This window comes from Zonotrichia albicollis, chromosome 9 (genome assembly GCF_047830755.1).
Source record: "Zonotrichia albicollis isolate bZonAlb1 chromosome 9, bZonAlb1.hap1, whole genome shotgun sequence".
Lineage (NCBI taxonomy): Eukaryota > Metazoa > Chordata > Aves > Passeriformes > Passerellidae > Zonotrichia > Zonotrichia albicollis.
The window spans coordinates 42,223,490-42,250,664 of NC_133827.1; the positions used below are offsets into that span (position 1 = coordinate 42,223,490).

Consider the following 27,175-nt stretch of genomic DNA (forward strand, 5'->3'; position numbering starts at 1 on the left):
GGCATGGGAGAAATTGATTCCCTCTCCTGTGCCCAGGCTCCTCTGTCAGACCTGGGGGCTGGCTGTGTGTGAGGCACCTGAGAGCAGAGAGGGGAAGATGCCTAAGGAAAAGCTCAGTCTCATGGGTTTGCTCTCGACAGCTTTTCCTGTCCCAGCCCCAGCTGCGGGACTCTCCCAAGCTCTGAGGACAGTCTGTTGATGTACGCAGTGTTTCCCTCATAGCTTTTTGACCTTTGTCAAAGATCAGAGCTTATGGAAAACGTAGCTTGGACTGGGTGGTGTCCTCAGTGACACATGGACATTGCATCACCATGAATACAGAAAAGCCAAGTATGCTGATGACGAGTGTCTAGGAGAAGTGGGCTGGAAGGCACATTAGAACTACTGTATTCAACTGTACTGTGACTCATCTTTATACTTCACTGTTCCATAGTCATGTTCTGTTTTACATGTCCCCACTGCTCATTCACCAGCTTTCCCACAAATACCCTTTTTGACATGGGGCATGTTCTGTAAGGGTTTTAATAAAATTCCATTCCTTCTTTCTCCTGGAGGCATACTCTGAACATGAGTCCAAAAGTAACTGTCTACCAGTAGCAAATGGGCATGTGGACTCTAAGCAATCTCTGATACTTCTCTAATTTATATTACTTTAAAGTAAGCAAAAATTACATAACTATATGTATGTAATACCTCTCTTTTTCTATTGTTGCATTTCTTGAATCTTGTGATATTTATTTTTGTTCATTTATATGAAAAGTGTGTTGTTATGTATTAATGAAATTGACCTTTTTGTAATCCACAATGTCTGTAAGAGAAAACAAAGGAACTACAGAATTGTGGTGGACCATCTAAGCACCACTGAACTACTTTTAACAATGAGGACAAAAATTCCACCTAAGGTATTTCCAAAAATGAGAAAACAAAGGAATTGTTTCCTTTAGGGTTACCTGTTATTTGTTTCTCTGTGGGCCTGTGTGTTCTTTATTGTCTTGTTACAAGTTTTTGCCAAGTCACACAAATTATTATTTACAGTGGTTATACAGCATTTGCAGTTATATTTTCTTCTTGTCAGTATGCCTGCTGAAGTGCACAACTGTCCATCAGGTACCATTATCCTCTTGCTGGAATTTAGTTTTTCTTCTTCCTCTTGACTTTACAAAAGCAAGCAAACAAGCAGTAGACACCTGGGAGATTATGCCAGTTGCTTCAAATTTTAGAAACGGATGAATCTGCCTCCTATTTTTACCAGATGCATTTATTCTTTCCCTGCTTCGCAGGGAAGTGTCGCAGGATGCTATCACCAGGCTTGGTTTTCTGTATCAAAGTGACTATTAGTCAGTCACTTATATGTCTTCAGAGCCCAGTGTTCATCCTGATTCAGTGTGTTTCTGAGGAGTGCAGCAATATACAGTGTGTCTCCATGTGTACTATCCTCACAAAAACCCAGTGCTTTTCCTGCTTTGGTCTGCTTCTAGTTTCATTTTCTAGCAGTCAGGGTACCTGATATTTCACAAGAAAATTTCAGTTGTAAGAAATATTTGTACAAAGACTCTAAATCTTTGAATATATGAGAAATTGAAATTACTGTTGCTTGAGTGAAATCTTGGCTACAACTTGAAACACATAGCTCCAATCATATTCAGGGAGGGCAGATTTTAATTCTTGTATTGTTGGTTTTGACAGGCTTTTTATGTCTATATTTTGAAATTATCCTATCTCTTTGTCTTTTGCAACAACTAACATCTTTAAGTTTTCACATCACATGTCTGGACCTGGAATTTCCTTCTTTGCTTTTATAAGCACTCAGATTCTTATAGTGTGTGACAAAAGCCATTCAGCTGGCTTAGTCCTCCCACTCTCCTGTCAAGAGGCCTTACAGACAGCCCAGGGTTTTCCCAGCCTTCCTGGTGCAAATGCCCGCCAGGATGCCAGGAGTGCTGCTGTGGCTGCTGAGGCTGTGGTGCTGCCTTCCTTGTTTGCAAACCATCAGTGCTGGTGCAGGTGGAGATTGCTCCTGTCTTTACTGGGGTGCAAACCTCAAGTGTACACATAGCCTTAAGGGAAGGTAGGTGCCAGAGATAAAGCCTGTGCATTCTTACCCCTTGCTAGATACCAGTGTAATTGAGATGAACATCCTTTCGTGAATTCATTAACTCAGCTAGGAACCTTATGTGGCCCCAAATGCAAAACAGGAATAATGCCTCAAACTTTCATGGAGTTGCTTTGCTTTCACCCTGGAAGAGAATACTTACCTCTCATCTTTCTTTCTAGTCTTGGAGGAGACAGGAGTAGAAGAGAACCAGCTCTTTCTTTCTACAGCTTGTTTGTGATGATAAACAGCTTTCCCATATGCTGGTTCCTGTGGTGATGAGGAGATGTGAGCTCCACATCTGTCAAAGCCAGTCTCTCTGTCAAGTTTCATCCTTGCTGCTTTGTTTCATATTCTCCACTTGAGTTGTTCAGCTGAATTGTTCACGTACTCCATGAAAATGGCATGATTGTGGCTAATTGGCTCTTTGTTCTCTTGCTTCTCCAGAATTCTGTAAGGGATATGTCTGCCTTAAGGTTTGTGTAGGGAGGCAGAATGAAGAACGAAAGGAAGGAAGGCTATCTGTTCTGTGGAAGTACAACTGTTTCCATTTTGGGTGAAATCTGAAAGACTGTTACAGTTTTGAGTGTATTCAAATCTAAGGATTGCTATAGGTCATTCCAAACTGTATGTCTCATGTACTTAGATGCAATTCTGTACCGCTTTTGATTGACAGTAAGAATGCTATATACACCATTCTTTTTAATCCATCTGATGAGAGACTGGGATGTGTAATGCCTCATATTTATCTTACTCATAACTACAAACATGCCTCCAGCTGGCTAGTCCACCTCCTGTGTTGATTTCACCCGGACATTTGTTAAGAGTGGGGTCATAGTCCAGGTTTACAACTTATTTCCTCTTCAGTTTTCTTTATTATCCTCATGCTGTAATTCTATTACAGAAAGATTTTCAAGACTGAATAGTATGTTCTCCTATGCTGCTCTCCTCTGATAGCAAGAATCAAGAAATTCTAGAGGAAGCAGCTGGTTGGGTTTTTATGTGTGGAATGCCTAGAACTCACAGCTGTGACTTTTTCTCCACTTTTCCAAAATCAATAAAACATTTAGTTTTTACTTAATACATTAAGAACCTAGTTGTATACCTCGAATGTATCCATCTCTCCCTCAAACTTCTGTGGGAAACCTTTCTGTAGAAGAAATGAGGAATTGTCTTACCCAAATCCTTCTTCATACACAATTTAAATGCTATTATTTTACCCAATATGCTCAAGTTGCTGGTGGCTTGACTTTGGAGTTCCTGGTTATCAGCAATAGGTTCCACAGGCTCGTGGAGGGCAATGTGAGACTATATGTTTGTGGCCATGCCTGCAGTAGCCACTGCAGTAGTGGAGATCTGAGGCTGAGCATTTGCGTTTGCACCGTTGTAGTAATTCACTGATTTCTCCTTTAACAAAAACATTTAAAAACTGACGCAGACCATGCAACATTAAGTCTGATTTCCAACAATTTTTTTGGAAGTTTGTGTTCTTTTTATGAACTGGTTGAAAATGTGTGAAAACTTGGGGGTTTTGTGAATTGTATGCTGTCTACTGACACGCTGTCTACTGACAGCCCCAAAGACAACTCTCCAAAGAAAAGCCCACAGAGCAAAGACATGCCATGCTATTCCTGTTATCAGACCATTAGTGCTTTTTTTAAACTTGGATTTCTTAATTAGAGTTTCAGAGGGAAGATGGGACAACCTCTACACCTTCTCCCAGCATCTTTGCCCCTTCAGTTCTTTCTGTGCTGTTGCAGCTTTGAGAAGCTTGCCCTGTCCCTGTGTCTGGAGAATTCACGGGAGAGGGGTGCATGTTCCATGCTGCTCCCTCACCCTCCACTACATCCCTTTGCAATCATGAAATCTCCAGCAGGCACAGCAACAAAGTGGTTGCTCTGTAAATAGACATCCAGATGGTCTAAGGCAAATGTTTTGTATTAGGCGCTGCTTGTGCCTGGTGATTATGGATTAGTTGCTATTAAATTTGCTAGGCTAGTGGTAGAGTTATACTGCTGGTCACAGTATGCACATTAAGCTTCAAATGAACCTTAGCAATGGAAATCTTGCCTCTGGGCATGCTCTGTCCCTTCTTACAGCATAGTTCTTGTCATTGCCACTGTGTAGTGTCTTTTTCGGATTCTGTTGTTGTGTTGCTACTAAACAAAAGGACATTCTAGCTCTCCCTTCATTTGATTACACCTTCCTATTTTTTTTTATTTTGCAAACCAAGTTTGTCCCAGCTTGAAACCAAATTAGCTGTTACTCCCTCATTGAAAGCCCATATGGTTTTTAGGTGTAGTATATCGTACGCAGAGTTGGAATGTCTTAACTACTTCACAGATGTGTTTTTTATTATACTCGATAGTTTAAAGTTTCGTTTCTTTTCTGAGACTTACATGGACCATATCGTTTTGTCAACATAGTGAAGACAGGCATGATGTGTGTTTCCAAAAGAAATTGACAGTCTTGATTTCAGAAGTGAAAAAAAACTTGAAACAAGTGGTATTTTAAATCTTTTTGTTTCAAAACAAGTAAAAAACCTTTATTGTCAGGAACAAGTTATATTTGGTGACCTTCACTTGGGTTTTCAAAGTTGACACAAAAAATTAATTCCTTTCCACCACTTCAGTTTAAACTCTACCATGAGTGGTGCAAGACTGTCTACTGAAACCTTTTTCCTTAAAGCAGGGAATCTACAGAAGAGAACAACAAGTTTTTCTTGTTGTGTCACTGAGATAATACCAGCTACACTTTTTGAGAGGAAAAATTGTTTTACCATAATAGTTTAATAAATGAGGGTCTTTCAGCAGCTTTTGTTAAATTGGTTTTGTTTCCATGGCAACTCTTTCTGCTTCATGGACAACTTTGTGTCAGTAAGGCTGAACAGAGAGAAAGATAGGTCTTTCTGTGCAGTTGTAAGTGGGCAACTACAATAAATTTGCATATCACGAGCGGATTGTTGTGTAGGAAATGCAATGTTACAGTTTGATGAGAATCAAATGTCAGCAAAAAATAAACAGGTAATTGAGAGTGAGCCTGTTGATAATGTGGGTTCATCCAGGCTAAAAGCTCATACAGGATCTCAGCTGCAGGAAGCATAATGCAATGGTCTCTCTCTTTCTCTCTCTCTCTCTCTCTCTTTCTTTCTCTCTCTCTCCCCCTCTCTCTCTCTTGCTTTGTCTCTTGAATTTTTAATGTGTTTAGGAGTGTGATAGAGCCAGGTAACTATTAGTCTATTCTGGAAAATAACCTCTTGCTTCTGTTTCAGTTTGATGCTTCTGCATCAAATTTTATGTTGGCTACCATGTAGTTGGAAAACCCAGAGAGACATTTACCAGAATGCTGTTTATTTTTGAGATTTATCATGTAGAGGTTAATGGTTTATTTTGTTTTCTAAAGGCGCAGAAGTAATCCAGTTTGAATGCAAAACACTGGATTTGTGAAATTGTTAGAACTGCAAACTCAGGGTTGGTTACAAAATTTTTTCTTTTTATTTTTTTTTCAAGCAGCAAAATAAAATTTGGATCTTTTTCACGTATGTTTTCTCACAAAACTATAATGTATAAATGTAAACTAAATGTATAAATTACAACAATTTATGTGCTTAGTCTTGATTTATTAAACTTTCCTTTTTTTGGTAAATGGTTAAAACTGTGGTCAGAGTTGACTCACTTTGAGTAGATTAGTTATCACTTGTGTTAATATTTAATGGTACGGTACCAGGCTGTACCCTGTTCCTTTCAGAACACTCCCATATTGTTTTGACAGATAATGGACCTCCTGTATTTATACCAGGGATCTGGGATGAGGTGTACTCTATGACCTCAAAAGTGCAATGCTTCTGCTATGTTTATCTTTATGTAAGGGCTGCCATGGATCGTAACAGTGCAAACATTCAGATTCCAAGACCCTAATTCTGGCCTTACAGTGATTAGCAAGAAATTAGGAATAATTTAGATTTTTTTAAAAAGAGATCATTCTAGTTAGTTATCTGTATTTCATAGTGAAAAATATGCTGAGCATTTGAAGCTGGCCTGAGGTCAAGGATCTGTGGCAGACCTTAGAGTTCACATTTTCTGCTTTGCCTGTCTATCCCTTAAGCCATCTTTTGTATCATCTGCTCCTGTCACCATGGCCAGAGATCAATTGCACCCCTGAGATGTGGCGCCTTCCGCTGCCCTTCCACCATGGCCATGGCTCTGCCTCCCCAGCTGTGTCCTGGTCATCCCCCGTCCCCCCGCACAGCACCAGCACCTCTGCAAGTGAGACACTGATGCAAGGAATATTGCAGCAGGTGCCTCTGTTCTACAGAAACAGGGATCACTTTGTTAAGACCCTCCAATTGCTTCCCTTGCTCCCTTTGTTGTGCTTTTGGTGCTTCACCAAGAGCACAGAAAGCACCTTTTTGGTAGTGAGGAGTGCTTTGGCTGCTCCAGGCTGCAGGGCTCCTGTCCTGGCGCGGGCAGCAGAGCTGGGCCTCCTGGTGGCTGGGGGTCAGCAGTGTCCACCTGAGCTTCCACCAGCACCCAGAGGAGCAGGCATGGTGCTGGCATGGTGCCACTGCTCTTTGCAGATGGGCTGATCTGGCTGAACACAAGTGGTTTGAAAATTTGTAATTTCCACCACTGTGCTAGTTTTCATGCTTGTTAGTTCTCTGATCCAGTCTGAGTAAGACCACAGGAATGCTAGGGCCAATATCAGGGAATGAGTGTGAACAGGATCTCAGAAGAATACAGGGAGTTTACTGTTGAGGGCTGTGCTGGTGGGCTGGGTTGCATGCAGCTGTTTTTGACAAGCGAAGTCCCTGGTTAGATTAAGTGCAAATAGTTTAATCAAACTCTTTTTGAGGTGTCTGTCTGTTTCAATTTTCCCTCTTGGACTTCTAGCTGTCTGGAGTGATTTTAGGACTCCAGAATGAACTTACATGTATGGTACTAAAGGTCTGTTTTAATAACATTTGTTTTCAAGTTCAATGTGCAGGATATTGCTATTTGTTTGTCAGCTTCTTGGTAGCCAATTCTCACACCATTTAGAGGAACTGGGAATAAATAACACTACCTTTCTAGAGTGGAGACCAAAATTTTTTTTAACTGGTGAATATGTTCCAAAACCTTAGTATACCTTTACAACCTGGTTGTAGCAAAGTAGGTTCTTTTAGATCATCACCACTATGCGTCATAGTACCACTCCAGGTTGCCCTTAAGTGGCCTGTCAAGATTGCCCTTGGCTCGTCCAATGGTAGTTACCGTATGATCTTGTGCAAGGGCTTCTCCTCTTGTCACACCCCAGCCTTTTTTTAATAAAGCTATTGTGTACTCTTGAAATATGCATATCAATACTAGCTTAAAACTACCTGACTTGCTACATGAGTTGTCATCTTAATACAATGAGGTCTTTATTCCCAGCCTCATCTTTATATTTTGCTGTTTTTACTGACTTATTAGTCTCTAATTACAATGTAGAGCTCATCCTGTGAATTTGACAACAGCTTTGAAAGTGCTAAGCTTTTTGTAGCCTTTTGTATGTTCTTTGGCATGCGATAAAATTGCCATTTCTCTAGCATTGAAGAGAAGAAGCTCTGGCTGAATAGCTGTTTCAGATCCATGTTTATGCTCGCAGGTAGAACCAGTTTCTCTCAGATACAGCAGATATGCACTTTGATTTTGTCAAAACTCCTGGCTTTTCTTAGTTTTTGTCTGTCTTTAAATGAAAATCACTGAGGGACGTGGGCTTTTCTATTTCTGATTTCTATTTAGGCAACAGAGTAAGTGACCTGAATTTCAAGATGCTGAAAATCACAATACACTAGTTGAAATCCCCTTGGGATTTGGTGCGTAAACTGCAACCAATTTGCAGCAGGAACAACAATTCAGCAGGAACTTACAAGCTGTATGTCTTTCCAGGAAACACACGTAGCACTCATGCAGAGATCTTCCTCTGCTATTAGTGGTGTTTGAAACTTGGTGCGCAGCCTGGCCCTGTGCTCCTTCACTGTTCCTGCTCAGTCCCTGTGCTGTGCTGCTCACACAGGAGCATTCTGTTTCCTCCCTGAAAACAGTGCCCTTTTTGCCTGATGCTCTTTGGGACAAGCTCAGGTGGTGATTTTCTGTCTGAAGATTTGACTTGACAGACGGCAGATATGTCTGTTCTGCCTTCTCCCTTGTGGAGCGTGTGGAGATCACTGAGGAGTTCCCATGCCTGTTCAGCCATGTAATGCTGGAGGCAGCTACTAATAATGCACTGTGCTCTTTAGATTTAAATGGTGAGAAATGTGCCGCTGAACCTGATGGTGTGTGCTGAGTGGGTATTTTCCTCCTGTTCCACTTGAAAACAGGAAATCTTCTGAATAGTGCTGGTAGACTGCAGAAATGATACTTCCTTAGTGGTGTTGCATTTAGGTCATATCTGTAATGATGTGGAAACAGGTGTTTTCAGAACTTCTGTTAGTCTTTAAAAAGTAACAAATATGGGAGTTTTAAGGCAAAGGCTTTTTAAAAAAGTGATCTCTGTTTTCTTGACTGTTCCAATAATTATCCCTGATAACAGGCATTTCTGCTAAATGCATAGCAGATGTTACAACATAATAAGAATATTAGAAAAAAACCCTACAAAAAATAATGACCAATATCTTTGGTTCTACATAATATTCTAGGGCATTTGATACACAGAGAGTTTGTTCCCAAGTTATTTTTCAGTTGGAATGCTTCTACCCAAAAGGTGTAGATATGATTGAATGTATAGTTATGCCTCATAAGTACTATACTTAGAAAAGCAGAGTTGCATTTTAAAAATTTTATTAGATATTTATTTCTGATTAGATATTTCAGTTTTGCCTCCTTATTCTTCCTAATATCCCTAATACTCCTGAAAACTTGTGCATTTCTGTTTTATAGTGAGACTAGATAATGATAGTTGGGTTCCAAAGTGTGTAGGAAAAGGGAAGGCTTTTATTAGAAGTTATGAGCTGCATTTTCTCAGCAGGCAGGTCAGCACACTCTGCACACCTGCCTCTTACACGCAGTACCCTGTAACACCAAGGGAGAGCATTCCATCTAATCTGGGGCCCACAGGAAAAAGTTCTTAGTCATTCCTTCAGTGGCACACACATTGCCTATTAAGAAGTATTTTTAGAAAGCAGCAGAAGTCTACAGCATGGCTCACAGAGACTATTTTGAAATACCTGGCTACATCCACACCCATGCTTGCAGCCTTTACTTGAGAAAACTTTTTAATTACATCCATGACATCTGTGTCCAGGTTGAGCAACAGAGGACAGACTCTTAAACATAATGGGCTACCTGTTGGGCAAGTGAATCAACTATTTTCAAGGAGGGAACGTTCGTGTGCTGAGCAGAACTAAAACCCAAACATCCAGGTACATAGCATCTTTGAAAGCAGACATAAAACTTCACAAGATTTTTGTAGACTTAGCAAGATAATTTGGGTTATCTTGAGGTCAGGATGATGTATGCTGGAAGAGAAGTGCTTGATCTGCCATGACATGGTTTGTAGTGACACCTGAAAGGCACCTCAGAACTGACTCTAATTTCCAACAGGTGTGTGGATAACTGTGTCAGCCTTGTGGCAGGGAGAGGGAATTCCTTCCAATGGGATGGATTTAGCTGGATGCTTGGGTTTGTTGTTGGCCAGGAGGAGTGAGTCATGCCTTGATCCTGTCAAAGAAATGAGGTAGATTTTGGAGGCTGGAGCAAATCATTGTGTGCAGACGCACATTTTAAAAGTGGAGTGAACGTCACTGCTTTTAGAGTACAGATGTAGGAAAAGTTGGGATGCCCAATTCTTGACAACAGATCATTAAAACTCCTCCTCAACATGAGGAAAGTCACAGGCCTTCCTCAGCCTTGGGACTTACTAGACCACATCTTTTTGTCAAACACCTTATCAGTAGGCAGGTCAAGCTGGCTGTGCTGCCTTCTTGTGTGCCATCTCAAGCAGCAAAAGGTTTTGAGAGACGCCAGGACAGCAGAGCAGCAGCAGCCCAGGGACCTGTGTCCTGGAGCTCAGGACTAGAGCAACATTTTTCCCACAAAGTAAAAGTTCAGGTGTGAATATATTTGGCAGGATTTACAGCACACTTTGCTTCCACTGATGTCCTCTTGTGAGCAGGCAGACTGGCACTCCAGGCTTTTTATTTGTTTCAAGATGACATGCTGAAGGTAAAAAAGGGTTTTTCATAACTTTACATATTTCTTATAAACTGTTTTGACTGTTACATATAAGCAAATTTCAAGTGCGTTATGAAAACCACCCTTCTGTAACTCATCTGCAAGTGAAATCTATTCTGTGTGAAGGAACAAGATTTCCCCTCATGTAGTAATAATGACAGTTTTAGGACTTTCTTACATTGGATTGGGCAAATTGGGTTGCTACTGCAGAACACTGTACTAATTCATAATGCTTATATCTTATTCTAAGATTGATTTAGAGAAGTGGGAAAAGACTACCTTGCTTTTGGGAGTTTGTATTATGAAGAAATACATTCATTCTGCTGGTTTTAATATGAATTTCTAATAATGCTTTTTGTTTTGTTTTGTTTAAAGCTGGAAGAAAAAGCTTTTTTTCTTCCCTGTAGTGCGTGAACATTTGGGAAATGCCTCCAAATGAAGAAAGAATCATAGGTTTGACTCTAAATGTTTTGGAGAGCTCTAATGTTAAAGATATGTCTTTTATATCCAGTAAGAAATTTCAGAGGCATGTATTTGTTTTTCAAGTTTGATCAACTCTGAAAGTAAGATTCAGACACAGAAGAATGAATCTATAAAATTTTTCAGGCGCTGTTCAAAACTGTTCAAAATGTTCAAAAGAGGTATTCCTTGACACAGGTGAAAGGCAAGGCTCCAGATCAGGTAAGCTGTACAATGAATAGTTTTCTACTTCTAATTGAAGTGTGATTTTATTGGAGAGAGGTTATTAGTATGAGACCATTTTAAATTCTGTGTTGAAAATATTATGTTTTGCAAGCTACAAAATAAACTTTAAAGAAAATTTCCAGTATGATTTAACTGATTTTTATAAAGAACTCTGTATCTTTTCAGAATTTCTCATTGCTAACTACTGCACAATTCTGTGAACAATATGATGAAATTAGTACCTTGAGCAATGTGAATAATGTCTGGATACACAGTGTTTTTTACTGCTTTTTCCTGTGCAGTAGCACAGGCTGTGTTACAATGTGTAGTAAATCTATTGCAATTGCAGCTTTGCTGCTGCTGCTCTCAGGTGCTGAGGCTGTGCAACTCAGCTTCATTTCACTCAGTCTGTGCTGACAGACAAGGTACCTGGGAAAACAGCTGCCCAGATGTGATGCTAAGGGGTGTTCTCAGCTGGTTATTTTAGAGATATTTTCTCTTCCCTTGCATACTCTGTAGTATGAGGAGGAAATCTGTCTCTGGGGATTCTAACCATGTCTGTACATATAATGGTTGTCAGACCTCCCTCACAAGTATTTGAAGCATGTCACCATTAAATAATTCAGCTAAAAAAGTTGTTCATTTTTATAACATTAGTCCTAGGATTTTATAACATTAGTCCATGTGCTACTTGAAAAAAATTAAAAGTAGTTAGAAAAAAGAAAAATAACTATTGTTAAAGTAGTAAAGCGGCAAATACCTATTAGAAACAGTAATCTGTGGATTGTAAATCAGCTCAAAAGTAAAGAAAGGGAAGACATGCACTGATATTTTAATCTAATTTTAAGCAAAAGCTGGAAAGTGTTCAATTAAAAAAATTACTGTGTAATGACTGCATGATATTTTCCTCTTGCCTAACAGTAACATAAAAAATTTTGCTTGGACAGTCAGAGAATAGTAAAAAGGAAAAAGAGTTGGTTTAAACCTTAGATCTCAGTCACCGTGATCAGAGAAGCAAACGAATGCTGCGGCACAGCTTGGAGCTCCTAAGTCTCTGTGTCTTTAGGTGCTGGTTCCTCTTGGCAGCTGTTCTGTTCACAGCTGGTCTCTGTCACATGGGGCAGCACGTGCAGTACCTGCAGGATCCCAGCCAACCTTTGTTTCTCGGGTGAAGGGGAGAGGAGGGAGATTGCCTTCAAACAAAGAGAGCTGCAGCTCTCCCAAAGCTCCTCTGTTTTCCATGGCAGATGTCCAGGCCCAGAGTTTCTGTTCCCAGCTGAGAGCTCAGCGTGGCAGGAGCGGCACCAGTGTGTGTGGAGCAGAGCTTGGAAGAAGGACCCTGGAGTGAAGCTCCCCAAACACTCACCACTCCATTCTGCTTCCCAAAGAGCTGGCTGTCAGCAGTGATCTTTCTGTTTAAGGGTTTTGTTTCATTAGTGTGTTTGAGGGGCAGAAATGAAATATTGGAGGCTGATGAGATTTGCAGTCAGGTTAAATTCGATAGGATCCATGCTTAGTAAGGTCTTGTAGCTAAAAATCGTCTTAATGCTTTGCATAATGACAGCTTTATAAAATGAACCAAAGGAAATCCATGATTACAGTGATTACTTATGCAGAGGTAGAAATTACCATGTGTGTAAGTAACAGGCTGTGTTAGTCTGGGTTTGTGTACTTTAGATAGATGTGTTTACTTTAATTTATTGTCAGGATTGTATTTGAACCTAACCAATTATTAGTTATAAAGTTGAAATGTCTTATGGATATAGGCATTATATAGCTATTAGTGGACTTTGGCTCCATAAAACTATTAGAGGACCTTGGCTCCATGTAGTATTTTGTCTTTCATATGATAACACCTATCATTTCCAAGTGTCTATCTAAACCTTGGTGTGTCTTGATTGTTTCAGATTATCACAGAAGTATTGAATCAGTTTATTAAAGCCCTCTGGGACTGTTGAGTGCAATGATTCCCCCAGGACTGCCAAGGCCACCCTAACTGTTTCACCCAAGTGGCTCATCTACACAGCTTTTTAATCCCTCTGGGGATGGGGACTCCACCATAGGGCTGGTCAAACCTTTTGGCTAAGAAATTTTTCCAAGCATCTCATCTAAACCTCCCTTGGCACAACATGAGGCTGGCACATTATGGCTTATACTACCAATATGGAATTGCTCTCCTTAAAGTTCTCCAGTGATGTACTAGTGTGAGACATCTAGCCTAATACAGTCCTTTGCTTTAAGAAAGTGAATATGGATTAGGATCCTATTTTGTCATATGCCTGTTTGAATATATCCTTTGGTTCCAGTAGGACAGTTCACAATACAGGGCTAAGTTTTGTTTTATAGGTATAAAGTAGTTAATTTTTAACTGACACAGAACTTTTGTGTCTGCTAAGTTTTATTTTCTGTGTTTCAGGCAGTAGGAAATCTAGCTTTGAAAATGTATTGCCACTAGAATTGAGATGAATTACTTTACTGTGGTGGATCCTCAAACTAATGCCTTGAGGCTTGCACTCTACTCAAATACATCTGCATGGGCTTTGGAACAGGTCTGGTTCCAGATAGCTAAGAACTTGGACAACAAGTGAGAAAGTACTTACCAATAAAGCATTCTAGTGTCTGTGAAGACTGTTTGAGAAGATGATCAGAGAGTCCAAACTATACTACTCTTACGTGACAGGATAGTTAATTTTCAAATTTTAAAAAATATGTATTTTCTATTGATGTTAAGCTCAGCCTGACTAAAGGAACTCGTTTTTGTCTCACACAGTGCCTTCTTAATGCAAAAGGAGAACAGGAATGGAGTTGTAGCCTCTTCTGCCTGTTTTCTCATTCTGCAGCACAGATATGAAATTCCTGTAGAGGAGAGACTGTCGGATGTGAGGTGGCTGAGTCTGGCAGGTGAGGGCGTTGCACACCTTCACGAGCCTCAGCAGGCTGGCCTTTTGTCTGTAGTTCACAGTCTAAGTTCCGCCGTGTGCCATAGTTCCATGCAGAACTACGCAAATGCGATGTTGGTACAGTTGCTCTTGCAATGCTGTGGCCGTATCTGAGCCTTTTTTCTTTAAGGCAAGGAAAGACAGAAGTGTCTGTCATGACTTCTGAGATACTGGGACTCCTTATCATCAAGATAAAAAGTAAAATGACTCTATCAAGGGTGCAAAGTTATATAGCCCTGGCAACTGTGTACCCTCTAACCGATGATGATTACTTTTCTTTTTCCTCTAAGTACAATTTACAACATTAAGGATGATCTTTGAGATCGTTGCAAGATGAGCTTGTAAATTTTAGGTCTTCGTTTTATTTTGACGGAAAAGTAGAAATGTCTTCTATTTTTCAGATTACTGTCTTATAATCGTAAATAATTAAAAACAAAATCCAGATTCTGCCTTGGCAATATTCATTCATTCATTCATGATCCTGGGGTTATCAGGATTGAGTTACTAGCAGTAAAATTTAATAGAACCTAGTTGTTAACATTACTAGGCATGTACTTTTCAGACACTTGTCATGGTTTAACCCAGCCAGCACAGAGCTGCTTGCTGACTCTGCCCTCGATGGGATGGGGGTTAATAGTGAGAAAACTGATGGGTTGAGATAAAGAGTTTAATAATTAAAATAATAATAATAAATTGAAATGAAAATTGACTGTAAACTAATTTCTGTTGGGATAATATTTTTATTCATTGCACATTAATCATAGGCTGGACTAATCAGCAACCTACTTTAAAAGTCTGCATATGAACAATGGCTTTGTAATTGTAATGATTTCACAGGACGCATCCTAATTTTCCTTGAGCCCTTTGAAGTCTCTAAGTAGTGCTCCTTTAGTAACCCTATGTTTTCATCTTAGAGCAGAGTGTAATTTATCAAAATCGTGGGAGTCAATGGAGTATAACACATAAAAGCCCAGGATGTTTTGCTTGACAGGCAAGTACTATGTTGACATGGTTGCAGTTTCCTCTGCCTGACGGTGCCTGCCTTTTTGGAGGGAAGTTCCATCTGATTCAGTGTAGGCACTGGGGAAGGACTGTGATATTTGGCTTTTTTGAGGTTTTTTTTTCTCCTCACCTTTAGAGGAAGCTTCCAGTTTGTTTTGTTTCCTTTGTCTTTGTGCTTATGGAGAGCAGAGAGCAGGACTACTTTTCTGTAAAAGAAGAAAGTTGGTTTATTTTCTTTCTTAACTTAACATTTATAAGTTATATATATAATATATATTTTTGGAGGAACTCTCTTTTGGAACTAACACCTGAACCACATCCCGCCTGTCCTGTCAAAGCCTCAAGATGTGACTTGGTGGGCGTGGTGCCTTAGTTCAGTTCCTCTTCCTGTAAGAGTGCCTTGTGCCTGGCGCCGTGGTGCCACCAGGAGCTGTTACTGAGCATTGTTGTGTTCCACCAAAGGCAGATGCCTCTCACCTGAAGATGGCATTTCAGGTGCTGTTGTGGGAGACTGGAGAGCTAGAGGTCACTGAAGGCAAAGGCCCACGCATGGACCCAGCAGGACCCGTCTGGTCACAGCCTGATTATCACTAGAGGGAGCTGCTGGAATTCTTGGGGCGGTCTGTCTTCTGAGCACTGGCAAAAAGTGCCGTGGGCAGGATCTGACTGCTGGGAGGAGATGCCTGCAGGACACAATGCTGCTCTGCAATGAACACATCTCTCTGCAGCACAAAATTCCGTGGTTTTGTACACAAATGACGCAGCTACTTTTAGCTGTAATTACAGTACAAAGGAATAGAAAAGTCCTAATTCAGGAAATTAGTATTTCCCCATCCTCCAAGCCAATTGCAGCAGTTCCTTAGAAAGGCACCATAATCTGTGCATTTGAAAACCTTTGTGAATGGAGCAGCTGCAGTAGAGTGCTGTATCTAGTACCCCGTGGTAGACATGTCTTGTAGATTTACAGAGCATACAGTCTCAGCTGTGTTGTTCCAGTATGTTACCTTAAAAAAATACTAAGAATTAATTAAATCATAATCAGCATTAAATGTTATTTTCTTCTGCTTTTGTCCCTCAAATGTTACTTAGATGAAAAATAATCCTCTGTGACTAATTAGTTTTTTAATCATGGTTTTTAATTGGTTCTTTTTAATTGTTTTTTAAAATATTTTTAAAATAATGTTTTGGGGGTTTTCCTAAAAATTCCATTCTACTAAAAATGTGTGCTACTTTTGTATAACATTTTTCAGACCCCTTGGAGGAACATGAGTTAAATAGTTGGTTTTATCATTGACCGCCATTTTAAGGAACATCTTGTAGCAAAGATTCTGTGTGCTGAGTGTATATTGTTAAATGGATTTCAGAATTCCAGTTTGAATGATGATAGCAAAGATTGATGGAAGGATGGGATTGCAGTTTAGAAAATAGTTAATTTTTTAAGAGTCTTGTGATCATGTCTGATTTGCTTTTCTGGTTGTGATGTCTGATTCAACTGCTACTGATGCTGAAAGATATGCAAGTAAAGACAACATGCTGGAATATTAGTCATGCTAATGTGAAAGACATGTTAAATTTAAAAATTCATTTCCCATCCTGCTGCTGTGGAATCAATATGTAGACTGTTCCCAACCAAAGCAAGAGTTGTGGGATTGTTCAGCAAGTATAATTAAAACATTTAATTGACATGAACTTACGAATGGCTAATTCCAGATGCATGACTGCATGATCAATGTGTGAAGCATATGCTAAGGAAAAAAAAAAAAAAAGGGCAAATAATTTGGTACTTTTCAATTTTCTTTCCTTTTTTTTGAGCTTACAGATCTAAAATACATGGTATGATAGAGGTAGTCTGGTTTTTTCTTCTGTATTAGTAGTTCACTACCAACAGGATCACTTTATGAAAAACACAAAGGTGATTAATGACTGACTTTTGCACCACAAGACCCAAAGACATAACACTGGTAATTTTTGTTCCGTGTTTCCAATGTCTGTTTTTTGTGGTTGCTGCAGGAGAGGGGAGACATCAGTGACACACTGAGAGCTGTAACACCGTCTGTTCCTTGTACTGTGCTATGCAGACTTTGTATGCCAAACTGATGTCAGTTTTCTGACCCATAAAGTCGCTACAAACACACAATGCAGAAGAGAGGATGCTTATAGCAGAGTGATGCTAATGCCTCATGCTTGTTTAACTTTTGGAAGAACATCATACTTTTAGGGATAGACTAGAAATCTAAAATGCAAACCTGAGGGTAAATAGTACAGTCCAGGTGAAACAAACTTTTGTGGCCATTTTTCAAGGCCAAGGTTTCACCCACAGACTGTTGCAGAAATAGAAAAAGGATTTGTTTGTCCCATGTCCTACTTTTATCATAATAACATTGTTGGAAGAATTAATGAATGCAGGCTACAGCATGGTTTTTGTATGTCACCAGAAAACAGTGTTTGAAGTGGTTTATTTGATTGTGGTATTGCAAGTTCAGGGTCAGTAATAGTTGTTCTTAAGTAATGTTTATGGGTTCTTCTTTAAAGAGAGGGATTTCTGTACACTCATTTAGTGGTAGCTCTGCCCTGATTGTAAGCTTTTCAGTCTCCAAACTGGTAGGTTAAATGGAAAAGCTACTTTTGTTGCATAGTTGCTGACTCCTTCTTAGTTCAGCATTATTACTAATAAACGAAATGTTTTCTGAATGTGTCAGTGTGTGGTGTTACACAGAGGGGTGAGCACTCACTCCACACTGACTTCTATGGTTCAGATCAGATTTCAGTCTCAAAGTGGTGACAGAGATAGCAAGCAAGCACGTGCATGTGTGTTACAGCTGTGTTAGCAGCAATTGCTCTCATAACAGTTGGTAGTTGCTTGTGCTCATTAGTTCATCTGAGGAGCTGTGATCTAATTAATAAAAGTAATCTGGAGACTTTCTTCTCTCTGTGGCCAGGAGACCATAGGTACCAAGGGCTTCATGAGGAGCAGTTTCCTCTTGTGACTATCCAGGTCAAGTTTGTCAACCAATATAAGCTTAAGAGGTGATGAGGACAATTACAGCTGCATCACCGTGTTTTTTGTGGATGATTACTGGAAAACATGGGTAATGCACCATTTGAACATTGAGAAAAGGACGGCAGCATTGATGGGTCAAAGGGAGTTGGAGCTGTCCTAAGGTCACCAGGAGCTCTGTCTACACAGCTGGCAGACCCTGCCCTTAGTTTGGCCAACAGGTGACCACGCATTCCCACTGTGCTCCCAGCAATTGTCTGAGCCATCACTGGCCTCCATGAGCAGCAACCTATCAAACAGTAAAAGACCAAAGAAGAACAGCTTAAAAGAGAATACAAGTGGGAATTATTGACCTGTGTAAATACATAAGTTATGTTGCCCAGTCTTTCCAAATGAGTCTGTGAAGCCCATGCCATTATTTCCTTTGCTGTGTTTCATGGCAGATGGCATACAGTTACCACATCCTGTCAGTGCTTCCATGAGAGTCACTTTCCTCCATTAACCTTTTTCTGATGATGGGTGGGACAACCAGAAATTCTGCAAAGAAAAGTTATATTCTGGTTAGACTTTCTGGTGGAAGCTGTATCATAGGGTGTCCAAATGGCAGTGGCACTAGTGAAGCCCCCTTGATTCACACCTGACCAGATCTTTCAATGTAAAAAAATTGTATTTGCATCAAATACCATGCTTTCTTTCTTTTTCTTTCTCTTTCTTTCTTTCTTTCTTTCTTTCTTTCTTTCTTTCTTTCTTTCTTTCTTTCTTTCTTTCTTTCTTTCTTTCTTTCTTTCTTGTTTTCAAGGTCATTGGAAGATATTTTAAATATAGAATTGATTTTAAATACAGGGTGTTCTTGATGACTTTTTTTTTTAATGAAGTATTTAGAAAACCATTATTTAAGTTGTAAATAGAACAAATTTACAAGTTTTCAAATATATGACTAGGGCTAGGGTTTTAAATCCATGTCCCACAGGTGATATGTTGGTGTGGTTGTTGAGGCGAGGGGAAGAGTATTGGGTGGTGAGTTTTGGGGAAGGAGTGGTTTGGGCTTTTAGCCCAAAAAAATAAAGGAAGTTTTCAGTTCAGCGTCTGTCTTCTTCTGCAGAGGAAACTTGCAGAATAATGTTTAGGGTTGTTTTAGTCATTAGAGGTGAAGCACACAATAATGGCCAGCCTATGTTTGTACAATTGGAGGATATTTCTCATAATGAAGGAAGTCTCCAAGGTCAGCATCTACAATACCCGGAGAAGTTACATCACAAAGCCACAGCTGCACCAGCCTGCTCTCTTCCCCTGCTTCACCCCCCACCTTTTATTTTTGCACACATCTCTTGCAAGAATACCATGGTTTTGATTTGGGCTTGTTATTTAGCTATTAAACACACCCCACTCCACCTTCAAAAATGAAACCTGAATGTTTTTTTTAAAGTTTCATTATAGTCTTCTAATAACCTGTACATTCCCAAACTCCATTTGTGTAGCTTCTGGTTTTGCAATGAGAAATACATTGTACTGTGATGATGGCAGCAGCAGCACCACCTGGATCTAGTTTGGGCCTGTGCATTTTTGTTAGCTCCTCTCATGCGAGGGCAGTAGGCACAGCAGCTCACACCTTTGTGTTGAGCTGTGTCTGAAGAAAAAGGCTCTGTGCTATTTTAGAAAAATTTGCAAGAGGGACAAAAGAAAAGGCTAAATCTTAATTTTTATAGTGCACTTTGTGTCTCTATTTACTATGGAAATTAATGTTACTGGTACATAAAACACCATTTGGAAACCTTGGATATAGTCTGTTTCTTTCTTGGCATTTTTCTTTTTGTGTGTGTTCTATACATGATATTTCAGTGCAAGGGCTCTCTTTTATAATCCTTTTTTTAAGCAGTATTTTTCATGAGTGTTTGCTTGGTTTAGCTGTTACCAAGCCATTTACTAATTGATTGTTAATCTAAAATCAGCTTGTCTTATAATGGAAAGAATAAGAACAATCCTAAGAAGCTTACCTGTTCCTTTTATTTGTTTTCCAACCTCCTGGTGAGGTTTTCTGTTGTTCCATCAACAGGATAGTAAAGTTAGAGGTTGCTCTACATACTTCTCATTGCTGTAGACCTTTTTCTATTTATACCCAAAACTCTGACTCAATGCTGTTGAAGTCAGCCAAGTCTCTCCCTGGCTTCAGGTTGTTCTGAATCAGCCTATAAACCTAAAATTCAAAGCTGCTTCTAACAAAGAAAACAAAACATCTTTCCTTCAGTTCCTTACAGAACTTGTGTTGAGGTTTAAGCCTGTTGTTCACATCTAATCATGTTCACCAGTGATTATTCCAAGCATCATATGTTTGTGTGAAATCACCTAGTATTCAGTATTTCCTTCATTGCATTTGGTTAATCTACAATTAATGCATTTTAAAAGGGCGGTGGTGTTCTGCCATCCCTGCCCTCTCACTCTGCAATTGAGAATGGTGGTTAGGAAGGGTTTTAAGCGTCATCTAAGTAGTTAGGTAACCCCTGGTATTTAAGGAGGTGAGAATACTCACTGATCTTCTTTTAGGTGTGGACAGTTGTGAGATAGGTTGAATTGGACAAGTTGAAGGAGGATTTTTAAAGTTGAAAATATGTGTTTTGGAAGGTGTGCTAGATGTGTTGGTTATAAGTTGCTCATCCTTGCCCTCCTCTGCATTGTGGCCAACACTTTACTTTATTTTCCCAATGGTGAAACAAGATTTGCTTCAGAGCATCACCTCAGCAAATATGTGGAGTGCCTTCATGGCATTCTAGGTGGAGGCTTTCTGGTAAGTAATAACCTAGTGTCTTCTTTCAAATTTATTTTGGAGGTACTTGGTACTGCTCTTTCTCTACTGGTTACCTGAATTTATTCATCAAATATCTTTGTCAACAGGTGTCTCTGTAGTTGTATATATAAAAAAGAGCTATATTATCTGTTATAGTTATAATTAATTATTATTGATTTTGTTATCTACAACATTATGTCACTTTAAAGCTAAAAAAATCATAGGGTCAGGGGCACAGAATCCAAATGCAAAAGTGAAACCAAGCCTCTCAGCAAGTCACAGTTAGCATAAAGGGTTAAATCTTAAATTTTTGTTATATTACTGAACTACTTTAATTTTAAATGTCCCTAAATAATGAGCATTTAGATATAATTCCTTAATTTCTATTGTCTGACATGCTGACAGGTATTTCTCTGACTTAGCTGTTTATTCAGAGGAATTGAGTGGTAGTTGTCAAAGCTTTGCATTTGAGTAACAGGATGCAAGGACTGAGTGTGTTTGTTGTAGGATGTCATTAAGCTGAAGTTCTTAGTTTCTATCTTTTCAGTTTTGTGGATCACACTGCAGCATATTTTAGACCTCTAACTCCAGGCTTCCTTTTTCATCTTCTTTTACAAGTCCTCTTAGAAATAGGTTATAGGTCCCTTCCAATTCGTAAGACTATGATTTTATGCTCTCAAGGTGTCTGCAAATCACAGGTTGAAAACAATTGCATGCTAAGGTGTTTTGTGTTGTGAGAGGTGCTTACAGCTGTATTACAGTCCCATTGGGACCTAGAGTGGGAATTGCAAAGACTGGGCTTTACACACAGGATAATACAAATGGAACCAGTGGAACTTCTCCTGCAGTGTGCTTGTACAACCTCTTCTGGACTTGAAGCACTGAGGCTCAGCATCGGGTTTGAGTAAGGGTTGACAAGTATGAGTCTGTTCAACAGGATAGTTATTATTCCAGTTTCATGTTAAGTAAGTCTGTGGCATTTGCAAATAACTCTCTACCCTTTTTTATTTTTTTTTCCAGAGTACTCTTGGGTGTAGAGTCTTAAGTGGACACTGTTAAGTGCTATTATTGCTGGTGGGAGGATCCTCTTTTTAATCAGCTCCTTCCTGTTCATTCAGCTCCTTCAGTTCATTCTTGATTTTATGCTAAAAACTCTGGATGGTTTATGCTTTTCATGGATAGCTTCTGCTTTGTTACTTTGCATTTCTGTCACTGGGAACTGGTTGTGAAATCTTGGAAAAAAGTAGATGTCTATAATAAGATGTTTGTCTGAATTGAGCAAAATTTTATTAGACTTTCTACTGTAGGTCAGACTGGTTTTTCACACAGGTAATGATGATTGCTCTTAAATAACAAGTATATTAGCAGCAGCTGTTTTTCAAATAACTATTTTGTAGTCCTCATTGGAATAAAGCCAATGCCTTTTTTTTTTTTTTGCAAAGCATTTTATTTGCAAATACAGTGTTTAATGAAAAGAGAAATTTTTAAAGCTGAAATACTTTAAATGCAGCAACACCCCAACACTTTCTTTCTGTATTTAAGTGCAATATTGCAGCAGTGGCAATAGACACATACGTGTCCTGGGGTTGGTGATGTCAGCAGTGACATGCCAACTGTGTTAAATAGGAGTGAAGCTGAATGACCTGTACAGCTTACTGCCAAGAAGCAACATAAATGAATGCAGTTTGAGTACTGTATTATATCTGCCCTCTCTGTGCAACCAAAAGGAACAGTGTGGGTTTTTTGCTCCATACCCAGGTACTCATTCCAGCTGCAGTGTTCATTGGGCTTCACGATGACAACTGCTGTGGGTGCTTTGGCCAGGAGGGCTGTGGAAAGGGCTGCGCGGTAAGTGAGCCTGTACATCCCAGTCCAGGTAATGCCAAAGACAAGGCCATGGCTGTGCTGAAAGTTCATGTTAATGTCTGCTCTGCAGATGCTGTCCTCAGTTCTGGCAGCCCTTGTTGGGATCCTTGGCTCTGGGTACTGTATAATCATTTCAGCGCTGGGCTTGTCTCAAGGACCGTATTGTTTTACCCACCTAGAAAGAAACTGGATCTATCCTTTCACTGACTCCTCTGGAGGGTAAGTCATCTGTTCATGAGGATGTTATCTCTTGCCAATGTACACATGGGCTTTATTCCAGTACCTTTCAGCAATGTTCAGTAACCATATACCAAGATCTATTCATAACTCTATCCTTCCCAATTCAAACTTAACAAATGGCATCAATTACCCTTGCTGCTAGAGTATAAAATCAAAGCCATAAAAAAAATATAGGTGATCAAATCTATACATCATATACTGTTCATGTCCAGGAACATCTCTAACAAAATATAAAGCTTTAGGACTTTGAAGGATTTACAAACTAGGAATAGAGGTTGTTAAGATATTTATCTTATCGTTTGTAAGAGTCTGTTTTGTCAAATTTGCTTCTGAAGCTGCTTTGCTCCAGCATTAAGTGGCACAATGCCCACATTAGTGACAATGGCATAGAATCTCATAAATGAAACTTGAGATGATTTATAAGAATCTTTGTACACTGCAGGGCAGAGAGGGCAAGAAGCTCCTAACTAACCCTAATTAAGGTTCTCCTGCAAAAAAAGTCTCAGTGTGCTATTCTCCATTAATGCACATAAATTCTGATGTGGTTCATATCATGGTGGGCATTTAAAGTGGCTGTATGGCTGGCAACCTCAAGGGTGTATCTAGCAACATTTTATGGCTGATGCCAGACTAGAGACAGCTGGAGTACTAAGAAGCCACATAAAGCTCTTTGCAGCAGAGTTTGAATTTTATATTTCACTTGTATCTCTTGTGTATCTTGTATTTCACTTATTTCATTCCTCTTTCTCCATCTTTCTGACTGTGACTGAGTGTAGAAGAACTAGTTTAGGTCCTTGCTGAAGGCAAGTGCTGACGTTCTCAAGATGTGACTGAGCAGTAACAGCTGAAATACTGCAGTACCTCACCAAATGTTTTCTGTGTTTGGCTCATCCAAGTAAGCATATGAGGGCCCAAAGACAGTGACACAGGAGAGAAAGTGACCCATTTGCTTCAGATCAATGATTGCTATCTTTAGAAAAAAAGCCCAATCTTGCAAAGCTCATGTGTTTGTTTTGAGAAAAACCTTTGCTCTTTCAGCTTACTTGAGTTTATGTCTCACTTTAACCAGCGATAGGAAACCCTAACCTGCCTTTACACCTTAGATTATTTTTTAAAAAAGAAATTAAGACTTAGCAAAAATGTGTGGTTGATATTTCAACATCTTCCTAAACCAAAGAAACCTTGCATGGAGTAAACCATTGCTTTTTCTATTCCCTTAGGAATCTATTTCCAAGGGAACCTAGCCTATTAGGACTCCATAGAGTGAATAGCCTCAATGCAGTTACAGGCTAGACATAATTTGGTTATAGTATATGGTAAGTATCCTACTCTAACACAATGTTAATATGCTTTTAATTGCTGTGTACAGGTACTTGTTTGAGTATAACAAATGGTCTGAATGTCAGGAACCTCAAAACATCGTGCAGTGGAACGTCACCCTCTTTTCCATCCTGCTTGTTTTGGGAGGAATAGAATTCATTCTGTGCTTCATACAGATAATCAATGGCATTCTTGGAGGACTGTGTGGGTTGTGCTGCAGTCATGAGGAGGTAAGTAGTTTGCAGATATACCCATGCTTCTCAGATGAGTATGTAAATTGTTACTTGTACTACTGCGAAGTTTTACTCAGCAGTTACTTTATAGGTATTCTTAAGCAACAATTCCCTGTATAGCTGTTCCTATAGCTCTGCTGTGATTGGAATTCTCATGTAGTGTTTGATCACATGCTTTCAGCTGATTCCTCAACTGTCACAGTTATGTTAATCTGCCTAAGAGCTGGGAGCTAGAGGGCTTTTGTCTGTCCGATGACATGCAATCATCACACTGCGTAGGTGATATAACTGAGATACAGATCTCCTGGTGTTTGTGGTCTTTGCCTAAACCATTGTGGTGTTTTGTGGTGCTTGTTCTAACTATATTGTATTAGTCTTGGCTTTTGTCCACAGCAGCTCATAAGCTACTGACAATATGTTGCATATAATGAAAACTGCAGCATCCTGGCCTTGCATAGTGGAAGTAAGATAAGAGAAAGAATTAAACTGCAAATAACTAATAAATTCTGCAGACAGATCTGGAAGGTTTTGGAAGGTGGATTTTTTTTGTGAGTGAGGAAAGGAAATTTTCTCCAAATTTCTTTAAAGCCTTGTTAAATAGTTTGAACATATTCCAAAATCAGTATCAGAGTGCTAGTGTTGGAAAAACCATGGTTTAAAGCATGAACCAGATATAATTTATATCACACACTATAGGTAAGCATGTGTTTCACATTTTCAATTGACACAGTTGAGTGCTGGGGCCTCTTTCAAAGCTATTGCTGCTTTTTTCCTCCTGTCTACCTTGCTCTAACTCCAGTATAGAAGAGCTATGCTATGGTTTTCTAAATGTGATCAGGTAATTTTTGCATTTTTAGTTGGATACAATATTAGCATTCTTTCCATTAATATGTTTCTTTCTTTTTGTTCCTCTCCACAGACATATGTTTGCTAGAAACCTCACCATGTATTGACATCGCTGCATGTGTGTGCTGTAATGAATACACTGTGGATTTTTTTTTTAAATATTCCAGGCAAACTGAAATACACATTGTTGTCAAACTGTGCTGTTGCCATGAATTTAACTGACTTGGGGCCTTTGCTGTTGGAGTCATATGCAGGTTTTCCACTAACCTGCCTGAACTGAAAGTAAATGTATCCTGAATATCTTTGGTTCATTTCATCTAAAATGAAACTGCCTTAAAATATGTCACTAAAGTGACTTTATTTATTTTTCTCTTTCCACTGACACAACAGCTCTGTACTTTGTCCTGTTTTCCCAATAAAGTTGCTCTTTCATTCCGATCTTGGAATGAACACAAACCAAATCCAGTCTAGCCTGGATAAAAGGTTTTGGTTCACTGAACCAAAACCAAAGCAGCAGTAAAATGTGGATGACTGAGGGCTTTTAAGGATTTTTCTGAACTTTCCCTGTATTTCACAAATAAAGATTTGTATTAAAAATACCCAGGAGGTGTCAGTGATTCCTTCCCTGCCTATGTTGAAACACTGCTTGTCTGGTCTTGGAGTAAAGGACAGCGGTGGCCTGAGAACATGGATTTAATGCAGTCAGATTATAACCTGTTTTTCCTCTCCAGCAGGCTCTGCCAGAGTAGGAACTGCTTCCTTGCTTGGTTTGGCTCATTGAACTGAAACAGGTGTTTGTTCCTCAATAAGGGTTCACCAACAGCTCTGGGTCAGATGCAACAGCACATGTGGAGACTCAGTCCTGGGTCAGGGCTGGCAGGTCTCAGCCAGGGAGCTGAGGGGGTCCTGGCACACCTGAGCCCAGCTTAGCACCTCCTGCTCTCCAGGGGGGATCACCCCTGATTGCTCCATTACAGGCCTGAGATAAAACAAGATGTGGGCATGACTCTTGTTTTGTGCCTCAGCTACCCTCAGGCCTCACAGCGTTCAAGGAATGCAGTCCAAATTCAGGTCAGTAAAGACAGATTAATCTGAAATACCTGACTTTACCAGTTATCAGCCTGAAGGCATTACTGTAAGGTCCTGGGTAAGAATCTCTGAAGTATAGCTTGTTGCACATTAGAGTGAATGTTCCATCACAAGTACATCTGAATAATGTGCTACTGACAGCATTGCTGGCAAAGCCAGCATGGTAGAATTGCTGCTGGCAATGGCATTCTTCAAGTGAAAACCAAAATGTTATGTGCTGTTAATTTCAAAGGAATGAGTCAGTTTTGGAATTTAGCTGCTCATTCTGTCTTTGAAAACAAACAAGTTAGTTTCTATTCATGGGATAAAAAGAAGTTCCAGTGGGTGTCAGTGCATCCTTAGGCTATTTGTAACGAGGAGGGTGGTCCTTAAAGACAGCCAGAAACTTCAGGTGTATCTCAGGCTGTCTGCACAGTTAAGTCTGCCCTGTACAAATACATACCTGAAAAAAAGAAGTGAACTGTGAAAGCAAAATTGTCTACGTACATCTACATCAGCAAAAGAATTCTCATATGACAAGAGTTTGTATCTAGAATCTTAGGATACCTGAATTTTGTAAGAGTGTTTATTCATACCTAAATACATAATATTGGATTACTCTAAATACATAGAGGTAATTGAGGGACTTTGATGCCATTTAATGCCATTTCTTTGTAGTGTCTATCCCTGTCCTGTCTTGCTATGGGAGGGAGGAAGGAGAATATGTGCATGCACATATGTATACACACAGAATTCCTTGCAGCTGTGTGATACAGTGTCTGTGTGTGTGAAGATACAGTTTTGAAAAAAAATATCTGCAAGTTTAAATGGGGTGTGGAAGAAGAGAAAATGGAAAAGAAAGTCCTCAATGGAATAATGTGTAATTACCATGCAAGGATTTTTGCCTTTATTCTTG

General features: G+C 39.6%; 1 protein-coding gene across 1 annotated transcript; it reads left to right on the forward strand.

Annotated features, from left to right (window-relative positions):
- Nucleotides 1-20,509: 20,509 nt before the first annotated feature.
- Nucleotides 20,510-25,750, forward strand: LOC102074254 (transmembrane 4 L6 family member 1). The gene is made up of 5 exons (XM_005495693.2): nt 20,510-20,686; nt 22,445-22,534; nt 22,623-22,771; nt 24,162-24,342; nt 25,265-25,750. Exons 1-5 carry the CDS (start codon nt 20,510-20,512, stop codon nt 25,277-25,279), a joined length of 612 nt encoding a protein of 203 aa, XP_005495750.1. The 3' UTR covers nt 25,280-25,750.
- The last annotated feature ends 1,425 nt before the right edge of the window (nt 25,751-27,175 follow it).